General features: G+C 45.4%; 1 protein-coding gene across 1 annotated transcript; it reads left to right on the top strand.

The window, feature by feature from the left end:
• Window positions 1–10,408: 10,408 nt before the first annotated feature.
• LOC124691233 (putative linoleate 9S-lipoxygenase 3) lies at window positions 10,409–13,809 on the top strand. The gene is made up of 3 exons (XM_047224505.1): window positions 10,409–10,662; window positions 11,020–11,315; window positions 11,408–13,809. The coding sequence occupies exons 1-3, from the start codon at window positions 10,491–10,493 to the stop codon at window positions 13,562–13,564; spliced, it is 2,625 nt and encodes an 874-aa protein (XP_047080461.1). The 5' UTR covers window positions 10,409–10,490; the 3' UTR covers window positions 13,565–13,809.
• The last annotated feature ends 783 nt before the right edge of the window (window positions 13,810–14,592 follow it).

Below are 14,592 nucleotides of genomic sequence, written 5' to 3'. Positions count from 1 at the left end.
TACGATGGCAGTGAAAGCCCGACACCTGGATCGATGACTACTTCAATGCAGTCAGCTTTGCCGAAGGGACCCCCAATATGGCCCGCCACATGCTCCAGTTGTACCTTGTTGGTCCAGCCCGTATTTGGCTCAGCGACCTCAACGCGAACTCTATCTTTTGCTGGTTTGATCTGAAGATTGCATTTGAAAAGCAGTTCAGGGGCACCTACAAAAGACCCTCCACGGCCAGCGATCTGCATGCCTGCATCCAGAAGAAAAACGAAACCTCCTGAGCTTTCCTCACTCGGTGGTTGGCTACAAGAAACGAGTGCAAGAACGTGGATAACCGCACAACAATGCTAGCCTTCATAGGTGGCATGCAGAGGGGAGGGATGCTCCGGCACAAGCTGACCTGTCTTGTCAATGAGCAAAAGCTGACCTTGGATGATATGATTTCCATTGCCAGCACTCACACCGCCCCCGATGATGACGCAAGTGGAGAACTCTTGGCCACAGCCATACCCTTGCACCAGCAAAATAAAAACCGTGGTGGCAGCAGTAACAACAACAAGCGGAAGAACCCCTCTGATGACCAGAAGAGTGGCAGATCCGACATGGTAGCCATGACCTACGAAGAATACAGGGACATGCCATGTTTAGCCCACGTTGATCCGGCTACAGGCAAGTCCTCCCACACCAATCACAACTACAAGTGGGTCAACGATCTCAAGACTGATCCGGAAGCATGCTACAAGCGCGCTAGGAAGCACCGCCCGCGAGGCAAAGGAGGCAAGGGCAAGAATAAGGAGATGGACGAGGACAGTTCTGAGGCGATGGAAGAGGGTGAAGCTTCACCGGATCCAAAAGAGGGTTCCGCAGCTAACAAATCCAATCCCTTCGGCAAAAAGAGTGCTGGTGCGTACCACACCTTCCTCGGAACCCCAACGGTCCGGGCCAAGAAATCAGCCCTCCGGATCCTGAACGCCACGCTTCTGGTTGTGCTGCAATACGTCAAGTGGTCGCAAAGTACTATACGTATCACTCTTGCATGAAAAGCAAAAATGCTATTTTCATAACTATGAACATGACTATGTGGTGGGCAATGGAACCATGGTATGAGTATGGTGGAGGTTCCATTGCAATTGGTTTGTATCCATCTAGGATTAACAACAAATGTCGTCCAGTGATTCTTGTGCCATAAGACTCGTGTTAACCATAAGATCTGGAGTGGGACAGAGTAGTCAATTGTATTTCTTCCTCTCGTACATCAATGGATGCGCTTAACGTAGCAGTTGTGTCTTGCGAGAACAACCGGAGGGGTGGGGAACCTTTAAGTCCCCACGGTAATGCGGTCTATGATGGGTTGCAATGACCGGCGAAGGTATCAAGGTCGCGATACCTGATAGTTGTCGAGGTCGGAAGGTATCCAAGTGATACAGACCGGCGAGGACCCAAGGTCGGAATTGCAACAAAGGGTGGGTGTGCGAGGTTGCGAAGGAATACAATTGGCTAGGACCTTATACCGGGCCTCACACCAAGGAAGTGTGGACGAGAACTAGACTCGGTTGGCAACAAGGTTAAGATCTCTTATGGGTAAAGCAACACACCTCTGCAGAGTGTATCAAATCGTGACCTGTCACTCCCTGTTCCGGGTTATGGAACTGCGAACGCGGCCGGAAAGGAACTCCATGAAGTTCTAGTAAACCGATGAAGGCTGACGGACATAGCTCTTCAGAATCAAAGCAACCTTTTGAAGAAATGATTACAAAAACTTGCATTGCCTTGGACTTTCTGGTCCATGGCTGTAGCTAGTGCATTAATCACCTCTTTCCTATAATGAACTTGTTGAGTGCGCTCGTACTCATCCCACCTTGAATCCCTTGCTTAGATATGGAGACATCGAAGGAGGATCTACAGTGCAACTCGAAGGCCGAGGAGTCAACAACTACTTCAAGGGACATGACCATGACAGAAGAGTCTAATACCACATCCAACAAGGAGAAAACCTATATTAGAAATAGAAGGGAACTAGCTTCCTAAACCTAGCTCCTATTTAGCTAGAATCTTGTCATAGCCTCTGTAGCTAGTCAAATCCTCTTTAAATAGAGTTCGTGATAAGATTAGACTACGAGTCGTTCTTCTGGAGTTAATTTGCAGTTTTACCTCATTGTAAAGTAGGAGGCTATGTTGATCTTCTGTAAAGAGTCAGAGTTGTAATTCTATAGACATGCCTTGGACCCGCATATGTTTCTGTTGTACCACTCTGAGCGATGTAATACTAGTGGAACGGTGTTTCATTGGTGTTATGTCAGACTGGCATACTACACCATGCAGTGGTATGTCGGGTCACCACAGCTGGTATTAGAGCAAATGCTTTGACCCTAGGATTAAAACCCTTTAAAGGAGACCTATAGGTTTGGTAGTGTCCATAGGAAGTTGTCTTAGCTAAACCAAATACTTCTTATGACTTGAGATGGGTATTCACTTGAGAATAATCCTAACACACTCGAGTTAACCTTTCTTACCTATCTTTCCTAAGTGAAGCTAGCTAATCCCAAGTATGTAGCACACCATTAAGTCCTTAGAACAATAGATGAGTAGACCACAGTTGGTATACAATACATGGTAGTCCAAAGAGAGGATACAACCATAAGGAAGATATCCTATTGGAAGATGTGTGCCAACACATCTTATGGTTAAGTAAGAATTATCCAGACTTGTAATATGAGTAATCAAGTAATGAAGATAAGTATATAAGGAAGATATCCTACTAGAAGATGTATACCAAGACAAGTAATGGGTAAGTAAAAAATTTATCCAAACTTGTGAAACAACTGATAGTAAGTGATAAATATGAGTTATATGAGGTAGTATAGACCATGATGAGTCTATCATGGGAGGTAAGGAAGAGAGATACGAATAAAATATATTTACGTACATGGTAGAGTTGTTAATCATATATGATTCACCTGAGAATCGTTATGTGATGGACTAGAACATCATCAATACTTAGGAGGAGTACAATATGAAGCCAAGTGTTAAATGATAGTGCAAGAATTATGATCCAAAACCATGGCAATCGTGCCAAGTATATCAGGACCATAATCTTATTGTAGAAACATATGTAAGTGTTAGAGTTATACTCTAACAGTTATGTGGTTAGAGTAGCCATGTTAGAACCTATAGATATCATGTGAGGTAATCCTCAACATAATGAAAGTTAATCTAAAACTTCCAAAGGAAATTAGGTTAACCCTTTCTAGATCCCATTGTTTCAAGTTTATCTCATTGCAATTGTGCAATTTGGGTAAATGTTGAGACAAATAGTAGTATGCCATATATATATGTGCTAAGTATCACGACCTAAACCTATATTATGTGGTGTTATATACTACACATCTCAGCCTGATGTTTAGAGAAGTCTTACTCAACCATTATATTCAGGCTTATGATGATGTGCATTACATGCACAAAGCCGAATCTTCTTGGATGTTATTGGATTTTCATTGTTTGGCTAGATCCATACATGAAGTTTGACTTTGATATGCAAATGCATGTTGCAATATCAAGATCTTACTTGATTTTATAGATCTAGAGGGTAATAGTATCCGTGTGAGGAAGTGACGAATTCTGAAGATTTTGAAGACAAGATGAAGGTTCATCAGAAAAAGGAAGCAAAGTTGTGGGAAGCTTTAAGTCCCCACGGTAATGCGGTCTATGATGGGTTGCAACGACCGGCGAAGGTATCAAGGTCGCGATACCTGATAGTTGTCAAGGTCGTAAGGTATCCAAGTTATACGGACCGGCGAGGACCCAAGGTCGGAATTGCAACAAAGGGTGGGTGTGCGAGGTTGCGAAGGAATACAATTTGGCTAGGACCTTATACCGGGCCTCACACCAAGGAAGTGTGGACGAGAACTAGACTCGGTTGGCAACAAGGTTAAGATCTCTTATGGGTAAAGCAACACACCTCTACAGAGTGTATCAAATCGTGACCTGCCACTCCCTGTTCCGGGTTATGGAACTGCGAACGCGGCCGGAAAGGAACTCCATGAAGTTCTAGTAAACCGGTGAAGGCTGACGGACATAGCTCTTCAGAATAAAAGCAACCTTTTGAAGAAATGATTACAAAAACTTGCATTGCCTTGGACTTTCTGGTCCATGGCTGTAGCTAGTGCATTAAACACCTCTTTCCTATAATGAACTTGTTGAGTACGCTCGTACTCATCCCACCTTAAATCCCCTGTTTAGATATGGAGACATCAAATGAGGATCTACAGTGCAACTCGAAGGCCGAGGAGTCAACAACTACTTCAAGGGACAGGACCATGACAGAAGAGTCAAATACCACATCCAACAAAGAGAAAACCTAGATTAGAAATAGAAGGGGACTAGCTTCCTAAACCTAGCTCCTATTTAGCTAGAATCTTGTCATAGCCTCTGTAGCTAGTCAAATCCTCTTTAAAAAGAGTTCGTGGTAAAATTAGACTACGAGTCATTCTTCTGGAGTTAATTTGCAGTTTTACCTCATTGTAAAGTAGGAGGCTATGTTGATCTTCTGTAAAGAGTCAGAGTTGTAATTCTATAGACATGTCTTGGACCCGCATATGTTTCTGTTGTAACACTCTGAGCGATGTAATACTAGTGGAACGGTGTTTCATTGGTGTTATGTCAGACTTGCATACTACATCATGCAGTGGTATGCCGGGTCACCACATATCTTCGCATGGCAACCTTCTGACATGTCCGGAGTACCAAGGGAACTCGCCGAGCACTACCTCAACATAAATCCGGGTGCCAAACCGGTGAAGCAAGCTATGCGTCGCTTTGGAGACAAGAAGCACCGCACGATAGGGATGGAATTAGCAAAGTTACTAGAGGCGGGATTTGTAGTAGAAGTTATCCATACTGATTGGGTCGCAAACCCCGTCCTTGTACCCAAAAAGAATTCTGAAATACTATGAATGTGCATCGATTACTCCGGCTTGAATAAGCATTGTCCGAAGGATCCGTTCCCCTTGCCGCGCATTGACCAAGTCATTGATTTGACGGCAGGGGTGGAACTTCTGTGTTTTCTTGATGCATATTCCGGGTATCACCACATCCGGATGAAGAATTCCGACCAAAAGGCGACCTCGTTCATCACACCCTCTGGCACTTACTGCTACGTCACCATGCCTTTTGGTTTGAAAAATGCAGGTGTCACTTACCAGCGTGCGATGCAGCGGTGCCTGAAGGACCAAATTGGCCAAAACATGCACGCTTACGTCGACAACATCGCGGTCATGACCCGGAAAGGATCCGACTTGATCAGCGACCTCAAGGAAACCTTCGAGAATCTCCGACGGTACAAGATGATGTTGAATCCGCTAAAGTGCATCTTTGGCATACCAGCTGGAAATCTCCTTGGCTTCATTGTGTCTCACAGAGGCATTGAAGTAAACCCAAAAAAAATCAAGGCTATCCTAAACATAAAGAGGCCAACTTGTCGAAAAGATGTGCAACGATTAACTGGTTGCGTTGCTGCAATCAGTAGATTTGTTAGCCGTCTTGGCGAAAAGGCACTACTTTTGTACAAACTGCTGAAGAAAACAACAAATTTATCTGGGACGACGCAGCAGATGCAACACTTCAGGGGTTGAAGGACATACTTTCTTCCCCGCCTATTTGTCACATATTGCTCCACCTGCTCCTGAAGTAGCTTTTTATGAAATTAAACCTGCTTTGTTAAATCTTGTTATGAAAGAGCAATTTTCTGGTGTTACTACTGATGGTGATGCTTCTCACCTTAATAATTTTGTTGAACTTTGTGAGATGAAAAAGTATAAGGATATAGATGGTGACATAATAAAAATGAAATTGTTTCCTTTCTCTTTGAGAGGGAGAGCCAAAGATTGGTTGCTATCTTTGCCTAGAAATAGTATTGATTCTTGGGTTAAATGCAAAGATGCTTTTATTGGAAAGTATTATCCTCCTGCTAAGATTATATCCTTGAGAAGTGACATAATGAAATTTAGACAATTTAATAATGAACATGTTGCTAAAACTTGGGAAAGAATGAAATCTTTGGTAAAGAATTGTCCCACTCATGGACTGACTTCTTGGATGATCATCCAAACTTTTTATGTATGACTGAATTTTTCTTCAAGAAACCTTCTGGATTCAGCTGCTGGAGGTACCTTTATGTCCATTACTTTGGATGCTGCAACAAAACTACTTGATGATATGATGATAAATCTACACTTCTTATAAAACAAAACCCCACTAAGTGCAATTAATATTTCTCTATCTCAACATGCAAGCTATCCACATCACCTACTTCCTTAGCCAATTATTTGTCCACCTCATCCCACTAATGGTAGTCCTTACTTATTATCTATCTCTATATGCAAGATATTTAGATTATCTATTTTAACCATTAAACTAGCAATGCCATTCTTTTTATTTGTCGCTCGATTGATAATATTGCACCCTCATGCTATATCATTACATAGTTAAGTCATGTGCAACTTGAACACCAAATAATTTTGGCAACCAAATAAACTCTTTGCGAATTAATGTTAATTATGAGCTCTTATATACGTAACCATATATGATATTTTAAAAAACGTAATGCCGCAATGTGCATGTATTTTTCATGCAAGCCATCCATATCATTTGGTTCTACAGTCGGTTTATTTCACCTTATCTAAATCAATCACGTACAACTCTGAAATATAACAATCTTGAAATTTTCAAATACTTATCCATTTCATGACTATTAAATTTAGTGTCTCAGCTACTATGACCAACTAAATATTGCATATTCTATAAACCAAGTTTTATGTGTTTTATTACATTTCTTAAAGAGATACCCGCTGCAACGCGCGGGGTATCATTCTAGTTATATAGAATGACACACCAAGAGAGCTCCACAATGTAAGAAAGTAAATTCTGTCGAAGAAACCTCCTCCTTGAGTGATAAGATTGATATTATTATGTCTATGCTTGTTAATGGTAAAGCTCATGTTGATCCAAATAACATTATGTTAGCTTCTTTGGTTGCTCAACAAGAGCATGTTGATGTGAACTTCATTAAAAATAATAATTTTAACAACAATGATTATAGGAATAATTTTGGTAGCAACAATTATATGCCATATCCTTCTAATAGTGGCCAATGCATGTTCATTCATACGATCATCCACCTTGGGGTTAACTTTATTTATAAGATCCGGATCAGGTTCCTCGATTTCAAAAGAGAACAAGCCTCCAAAATAGTCTAATACCATGAGATTCAGATCAGCCACCCTTCTACCTAGGCACCACTATCATCTTTCAATTTCTTTATCATATTTCTTTTTTTCCTTTCATTAGCGAAATGATGAAAATAGTAGGTGTTTTTATCCCCATGCTGCAGCCAATTGATCCTACTTCTTTGGGCCCAATGAATCTCCTCCTTTTCCAACAAATCTTCAATTTCCTTCGCTATCATTCTCTGTTCCGCAATATTTTCATCTGTTAAAGGCACCCTTGATACCTTTTCCAAATTGCGTTGAGCTTTCCTAATAGCCTTCTTAGATTTTTGCAGAATAGTGTAGTTGGTCATGAACAAAGGCAAGTTTACCCGCCAACGAGGTAGGTTGAGAACCCAAACCAGCTTGCTCCCAGGATTCCTCAACTACCTGTCTAAAGTGTGTTTTTTTCGACCATTTGGCCTCAAATCTTAGCACAGTTGGTCCATTTCTTTCTTCAATCTCCTCTTTATTAAATTTCATTGGCGCTCCATCTCGGCCGGCATCCTGCTCTCGAGAGGGTGTGGTCCTTGAGCGAACTAGTCATGTGCTGTGTTGCCCCAACGTAGGGGCATTTGGTGAGGAGCTACGGTCTGGTGGTTGACAAGCCACTGATCGGAGGCGACTGGACTGGAGTGCTTTCATCAAATGATGCATGTGGGCTGAGCCTGTCTCCACTCTCCACATTGGATCCAGGATCAGAGGGATCAAAAACTGCTAATCACCAGACCTAACGAGTGGAGTCATGGTTCCGCTTGACCTGAAAGAATGGTTGAGAGCCCCTAGCCGAATGAAACAGATCGCACATTCTTTTCCAACTGAAGGTTAAATTTCATTAAGAACGGTCTGTGATCAGAATGACTGTATTTCATATTCTCCAAAACCGCATCCCCAAATTTCAGGTTCCAAGCTTCATTGGTCAGAGCCCGATCAAGCCTTTCTCTTATTTTACCTCTATGCCAGGTGAATTTATGACCAATGTAGCCAAAGTCTACCAGGTTACAATCATCTAGTGCATCTTTAAACGTCTGCATAAAATGTTGGGGTCTTGGATTACCTCCTTCCTTCTCAAACTGATAGAAAATTTCATTGAGGTCCCCCATTACCAGCCAGGGCAAATCAACTCGAGCATGTAAATCCCGAAGGTACTGCCAAGTTAAGTGTTTATCTTGCCAGTTTGGTGCACCATATAAGCCAGTAAACCGCCAGACATTCTCCACTCCAGATCCAACTTCAACATCAATATAATTGTTGGTTTTATACCTAAGAAAAATCTGAAACTCTTTCTTCCACAAGAGCAGGAGGCCACCACTACGGTCGTCACTATGAACAACTTCTTTACGATCCATCCTAAGCGTACGATGCAAACACTCTGCCGGCCATTCATCCAGATGAGTTTCCGACAAAAAGATCATATCCGGACTGCTCCGCTTACACAGATTCTGCAGAGCCCGGATCGCCGCAGCCCCTTGAAGGCCACGACCATTGTATCCTAATATTTACATTGCATCCGGTCAACCTCCGAATCAGAGGTCGCCGATATCATGTCATTTAGATCTTCCTTTCCCGTCTAGGTTTTTTTCTGGGCTTGCACCTTCCCTGGGTGCCCACTTCAGTATTTGTACCAACGCCATTACCATCGAAAATACCCACCATATTTGCTACTGTGCTTTCTCCTACAATGGCCAATGCCTGAGGGTTCACCATCCGCCCTTCAAAATTCAGTATTTTCCTACTATTTAAATTCCCATCATTTACATCCATCTCCTTCCCATTATCTCCATCCTTCCTAGAATTTGGTCCATATCTTCCAGGGTTCATGCCCGGAGGCATATCAGACGACCGGCCTCGTCCCCTCCCCACTTCGGTGGGCACGTCTGACTAAGTCTTCCCTCACGTTTAACGTTAAATGGGTCTTATCCTTTTATCTCTCTAGGCCTATATATATAGAAGGAGCTCAATCATTATACGTACCAGTTGACAAAAAAAATCAATAAAAGAGCTCTCCCCATATTCTCCCCTGTGTCAGTTTACTTTACGCATTCGGTGTGCCTTTGCTATTCGTCTACTTCATCTACGATGTGCACCTTGGGACCGGCCAGCCGCAGAGGTTGCACAACGCGTTATCAGCACCTTCGCTTCACCGACCCTTCGTCAAGCCTGCATCGAGCAGGCGCCCGACACCGGATCGCGAAGGTATATTCCGAAATTGATCGCAAAAATGTATTTGTTGTTCGATTTCCTTTCAACTTTTGCGATTTGCGTAATTATTAGATCTTACCTATGGTGTGGATTTCTCTCCCGAGAGTCAAGCTGACATGCTGTCACCGACCAATGTTGATACTCTCGTGTTAACAAACAAGACGTCGTGTGAAGCATCGCTGGGCCAAATCGTTTGAGTTCCATTATGCCGCTAGAATGGATATGTTGTTTCAGTTTAGGCGCTTGCGAGTGATGTGTTGTTGTAACGCTTCAAACATTTCGTAATCCTTAAAATAAGGAAAAAAAGAATAATCTTCTGTCTAAAGAAGAAAAAAAGTAACCGGAGCGTGTATCACGACGACATACGCCTAGGACGAATGCATGGACAGCCAGGACGAGTAGGATTGGGTATTGTTCGTATATGGTTCTCCTCCTATCGTTCCTGTCTTCCTAACCCTTATCCCAACAGTATGTGCGTCAGATTTCAGGTCTTGCGTTTTCAGATTCCCGTAACATAAATTAATTAGTACTTTTTTAAGGTAAGAAATTAATTACTTATTAGTTATTACTGGGTTGAATTTGTTTACTAGCAAGTGAGGATCGGTGGCAAATTAATTCATGCATTTTCTTCAATTCCGTCTCCGGGTGATATATGGGCCGTCTACGATGTACACACATGCGTAATTCACGAGGTTTCCATGCATGGCAGCGACTGAATCGGCTGTATCGATGAGAGGCGATAATGTGAGCGATCGACGCCGGCCTGCCGTCCACACGTCGTGCCCTGCGAATTGGAAGCCAGGAGGAGGACGTGGATCGAGGTACAGAACAAGGGTAGGCGCGCGAGCCCGTGTAACACGCACGCACGTACGGTACTGCAGCAAGCTATAGCTCCAGCACAGCACTGTTCTTCAGTTCCTATAAATAGGCAGCAGCAGATCGTGAGCTTTCCATCCCAAGCACAACCAGGTTGCCAAGTAATCACTGAGCTTAGTTAGCTTGGGAGTGAGAGTGAGAGTGATCGAGTTAGCCAAGATGTTCGGATTGTTTACTCGGGCGCAGCTCAAGGGCAAGGTGTTGCTCCAGCGCAGGAACGTCCTCGACTTGAACCACTCCAGCGGCGCCCCCCTCAGCCACGACACCTGGGATGAGTTCACCACCAAAGGCGTCACCTGTCAGCTCATCAGCTCCACCGTCGCCGATCAAAGTAATTAACATCTGAATACATGCATATATACATCCATCTATTAGCCTATCTACTGCATTAGTAGTATTACTTAGCATGATCTCCTTTCCCTCCTTTCAAAATAGATATCCAGAGTCACAAATACTATATCTATCTATGTCTTTCATGAAGATCTAGAACATGTTCAACAAGCGTTTTGTACTAATAATGTTTAGAAAATGATCATGGTAATAGTCTCCGGCCATCTATTATTCGCCGATCAAAGTATCAGTGCAAAAAATACTCATATAGGTTTCTTTCTACAGTTTTTTAAAAATAAAGTGAAATATAGCTAATTAGCTAAGCAGCTAACAAGAATGGGCCATCATCGATGTACAGACGACGCCAGCCGGGGTCTGGTGGGTGAGGAGGAGCGCGTGGAACACTGGGTGATGCACTTGCCCCCAATGACCCACAGCGACACCACCTACGATGTCACCTTCGACTGGGACGTGAAGAAGCAGGGCCTCCCCGGCGCCGTCATCGTCCGCAACTACCACGCCACCCAGTTCCTTCTCAAGACCATCACCATCGACGACGTCCCCGGCCACCATGGCCCCATCGTCTTCATTGCAAACTCATGGGTCTACAACACCGACAAGTACCACTACGACCGAGTCTTCTTCACCAACGATGTACGAGTCTAGCTTCATTCCTGAATTCACTTCCACACCAACAACAAGAATAATGAACAAAAAAATTAATAAGCATATGCAATTCGATGCAGACTTGCCTGCCGAGCAACATGCCGGTGCTGCTCCAGCCGTACCGGGAGGAGGAGCTCCAGATCCTGCGAGGCGACCACCCCAAGCAGAAGCACGACCGCGCCTACCAGGACCACGACCGCGTCTACCGCTACGACCTCTACAACGACCTCGGCGATCCCGACAACAAGAGCCCTCGCCCCACCCTCGGCGGCCCCGACAGCCCCTACCCTTACCCGCGCCGCGGCCGCACCGGCAGGAAGCCCATGAAGAGTGATCCCACGTGCGAGAGCCGCAACGTCGTGCCCGTGCTTCAGCAGTTCTACGTGCCCCGCGACGAGTGCTTCAACCACGTTAAGAAGGCCGACTTCACCTCCTACCTCCTCAAGGCAATCAGCGCCGGCATCCTCCCCCTCGCCAGGGAGCTCTTCGACACCGCAGTGCCACGCGAGTTCGACGACTTCGAGGACATGTACAAGCTCTACGAGGGCGGGATCAAGATCCCCGACGTCCCCGTCATGGACCTAATGTTCAAAGTCTTCCCGCCGCTCAAGAGCATCTGCCCATCCGGCAGCTCCTACCTCTTGAAGATGCCCATGCCGGAGGTCATCAAGAACGACAAGCTCGCGTGGCGCACGGACGAGGAGTTTGCCCGCGAGATGCTCGCCGGCCTCAACCCGCACATCATCACGCGCCTGCAGGAGTTTCCTCCCAGGAGCAAGCTTGACGGGTACGGCGACCAGACCAGCACCATCAAGGTGGAGCACATCCAGCCCTACCTCGGCAAGCTCACCGTCGACAAGGCGATCACCGACGGCAGGCTCTTCATCCTGGACCACCACGACAACTTCATACCTCAGCTGCTCAAGATCAACAGCCTCGAGAACACCTTCGTCTACGCCACCAGGACGTTGCTCATCCTGCAGGATGACGACACCCTCAAGCCAATCGCCATCGAGCTCAGCAGGCCACGCCTTGACGAAATCGGTACCAAAGTGGTCGGCGCCGACAGCAAGGTCTACACGCCCCCCTCCTCTGCAGGCTCCGAGTCGGACAACAAGGTCCAGGACACCATCTGGCAACTGGCCAAGGCCTACGCCGCTGTGAACGACTCCGCCTGGCATGGGCTCATCAGCCACTGGCTCCACACCCATGCGGTGATCGAGCCGTTCATCATCGCCACCAACCGGCAGCTCAGCGTCACCCACCCCATCTACAAGCTCCTGCAGCCGCACTACCGTGACACCATGATGATCAACGCCCTCGCACGCCAAGTCCTCATCAGCGCCGGCGGCTTCTTTGAGATGACTGTCTGCCCCGGTGAGTACGCACTCAGAATCTCCTCTGACGTCTACAAGAACTGGAACTTCACCGAGCAGGCACTGCCCGTAGACCTCATCAAGAGGGGTGTGGCGAAGCATGACTCCACCAGCCCCTGTGGAGTGTCGCTGCTCATCAAGGACTACCCGTACGCGGTGGACGGGCTTGCTGTCTGGTCGGCCATCGAGAACTGGGCCGACGAGTACGTCAAGATCTACTACCCCAGGGATAATGTGGTTCAAGACGATGCCGAGCTGCAGGCCTGGTGGAAGGAGGTGCGTGAGGTCGGCCATGGCGACATCAAGGACCAGCCCTGGTGGCCCAAAATGACAACAGTGCAGGAGCTTGTCAGGTCCTGTGCCACCATCATCTGGATCGCCTCCGCGCTGCACGCGGCCGTCAACTTTGGCCAGTACTCCTACGCTGGCTACCTCCCTAACCGCCCAACAGTGAGCCGGCGGCCAATGCCGGAGCCGGGAACCAAGGAGTACCAGGAGGTGGAGACTAATCCGGACATGGCCTTCATCCACACCATCACGAGCCAGCTTCAGAGCATCATTGGAGTGTCTGTGATTGAGGTTCTGTCCAACCACTCCTCCGACGAGGTGTACCTTGGGCAGCGCGATGAACCACAGTGGACATCAGATGACAGGGCAAAGAAGGTGTTCGACAAGTTCAGCAAAAGCCTGATCGACATTGAAAAGAGTATCATAAGTAGGAACAAGGATGAGAATCTCAAGAACAGGAATGGGCCAGCACAGTTCCCCTACATGCTGCTCTATCCCAACACCTCTGACATTGATGGCGAGAGCGCCACCGGGATCACGGCCAAGGGCATCCCCAACAGCATCTCCATCTGATCAATGTTTATGGTAAAATTTCTGTCGTATGTGTTTCTCTACTGTTTATTTTCAAATTGCAAATAAGGAACGTGCATGTGCACGCGTCTGTATGTGGCCAGAAGCGTGCTTGTTCACGTTGATGACGAGTTATGCTTACCTTTCTTTTGATGAAGCGGGTCATCGCCTTGTAGTCCGCAAATATTTTGAGGTTGAATAAAATAACAAAAAAAACAGAAAATACGCATGGTTAATGCGTCCCAAAACATCGCCCTTTGTGTATTGGTGTGTTCTTCCATGTTTGTGTGAGTGCCAAAAATGCCCATGAGATTGTGTTGTGTAATCGAGCCTGGCCAAAGATTTTGTATTAGAGCATGACTGGAGGAGGCAACGAGAGACGCATCACCGGAGAAGAAGATGTCACCATGAGCAGGAGTAAACAGCTTTGAGAAAGAGGATCAACAAGAATCACATAAGGTTTCTGAACCAGCTATGATAACATCTAATCGAGCGGTTAACTACAATCAATTGCCTATATTGTGGTAGAATGTATGTGATGTTCCACTATTACAGATGATTCATTTGATGTTTGTCCATTAGATAGAATTAGCATGGTCTCTTAGATTTCTACATTTTCTTCGCTCTTCCGATTAGCAACACATCAGTTTTGACTCTTTTGGTTTAGCAGATAAATGTTTCAGATGGGAAATGACAGAAAGATACCACCAGACCTCCGCAAGAGTTTCTTTTATAACCCCAATGCCATGCTCACCGTTTTCACCGTTTTATGTAATTGTATACAAAGTTTTCTAAAAACTCTTGTCAAACCAACTGGCATGCCTTCAATTATAGCACCTCAAGCACTGATGACAGACATTGCCTAAATTATAGAAAACTATAATCAGACTAAAAGGTAATCAGTAGCTACAGCCATACAAAACTTATTTTCTAATTCTTCCCCCCATGGTGTAGAAAAAGATATCTCATAATAGTACTACCAAATATGGTCAAAGAAAGGGAGAAACTGACTGGTGGAAATGGGAACTAGA

The sequence above is a fragment of the Lolium rigidum genome, chromosome 2 (assembly GCF_022539505.1).
Source record: "Lolium rigidum isolate FL_2022 chromosome 2, APGP_CSIRO_Lrig_0.1, whole genome shotgun sequence".
Lineage (NCBI taxonomy): Eukaryota > Viridiplantae > Streptophyta > Magnoliopsida > Poales > Poaceae > Lolium > Lolium rigidum.
Note: the sequence above shows the minus strand (reverse complement) of the source record. Positions and strands in the feature narration are given on the sequence as shown.

Coding starts and splice junctions, on each gene's coding strand:
- LOC124691233 (XM_047224505.1), top strand. CDS start 10,491: ATGTTCGGATTGTTTACTCGGGCGCAGCTCAAGGGCAAGGTGTTGCTC. Junction 10,663..11,019: donor CTCCACCGTCGCCGATCAAA/GTAATTAACATC, acceptor ATCGATGTACAG/ACGACGCCAGCCGGGGTCTG. Junction 11,316..11,407: donor GAGTCTTCTTCACCAACGAT/GTACGAGTCTAG, acceptor AATTCGATGCAG/ACTTGCCTGCCGAGCAACAT.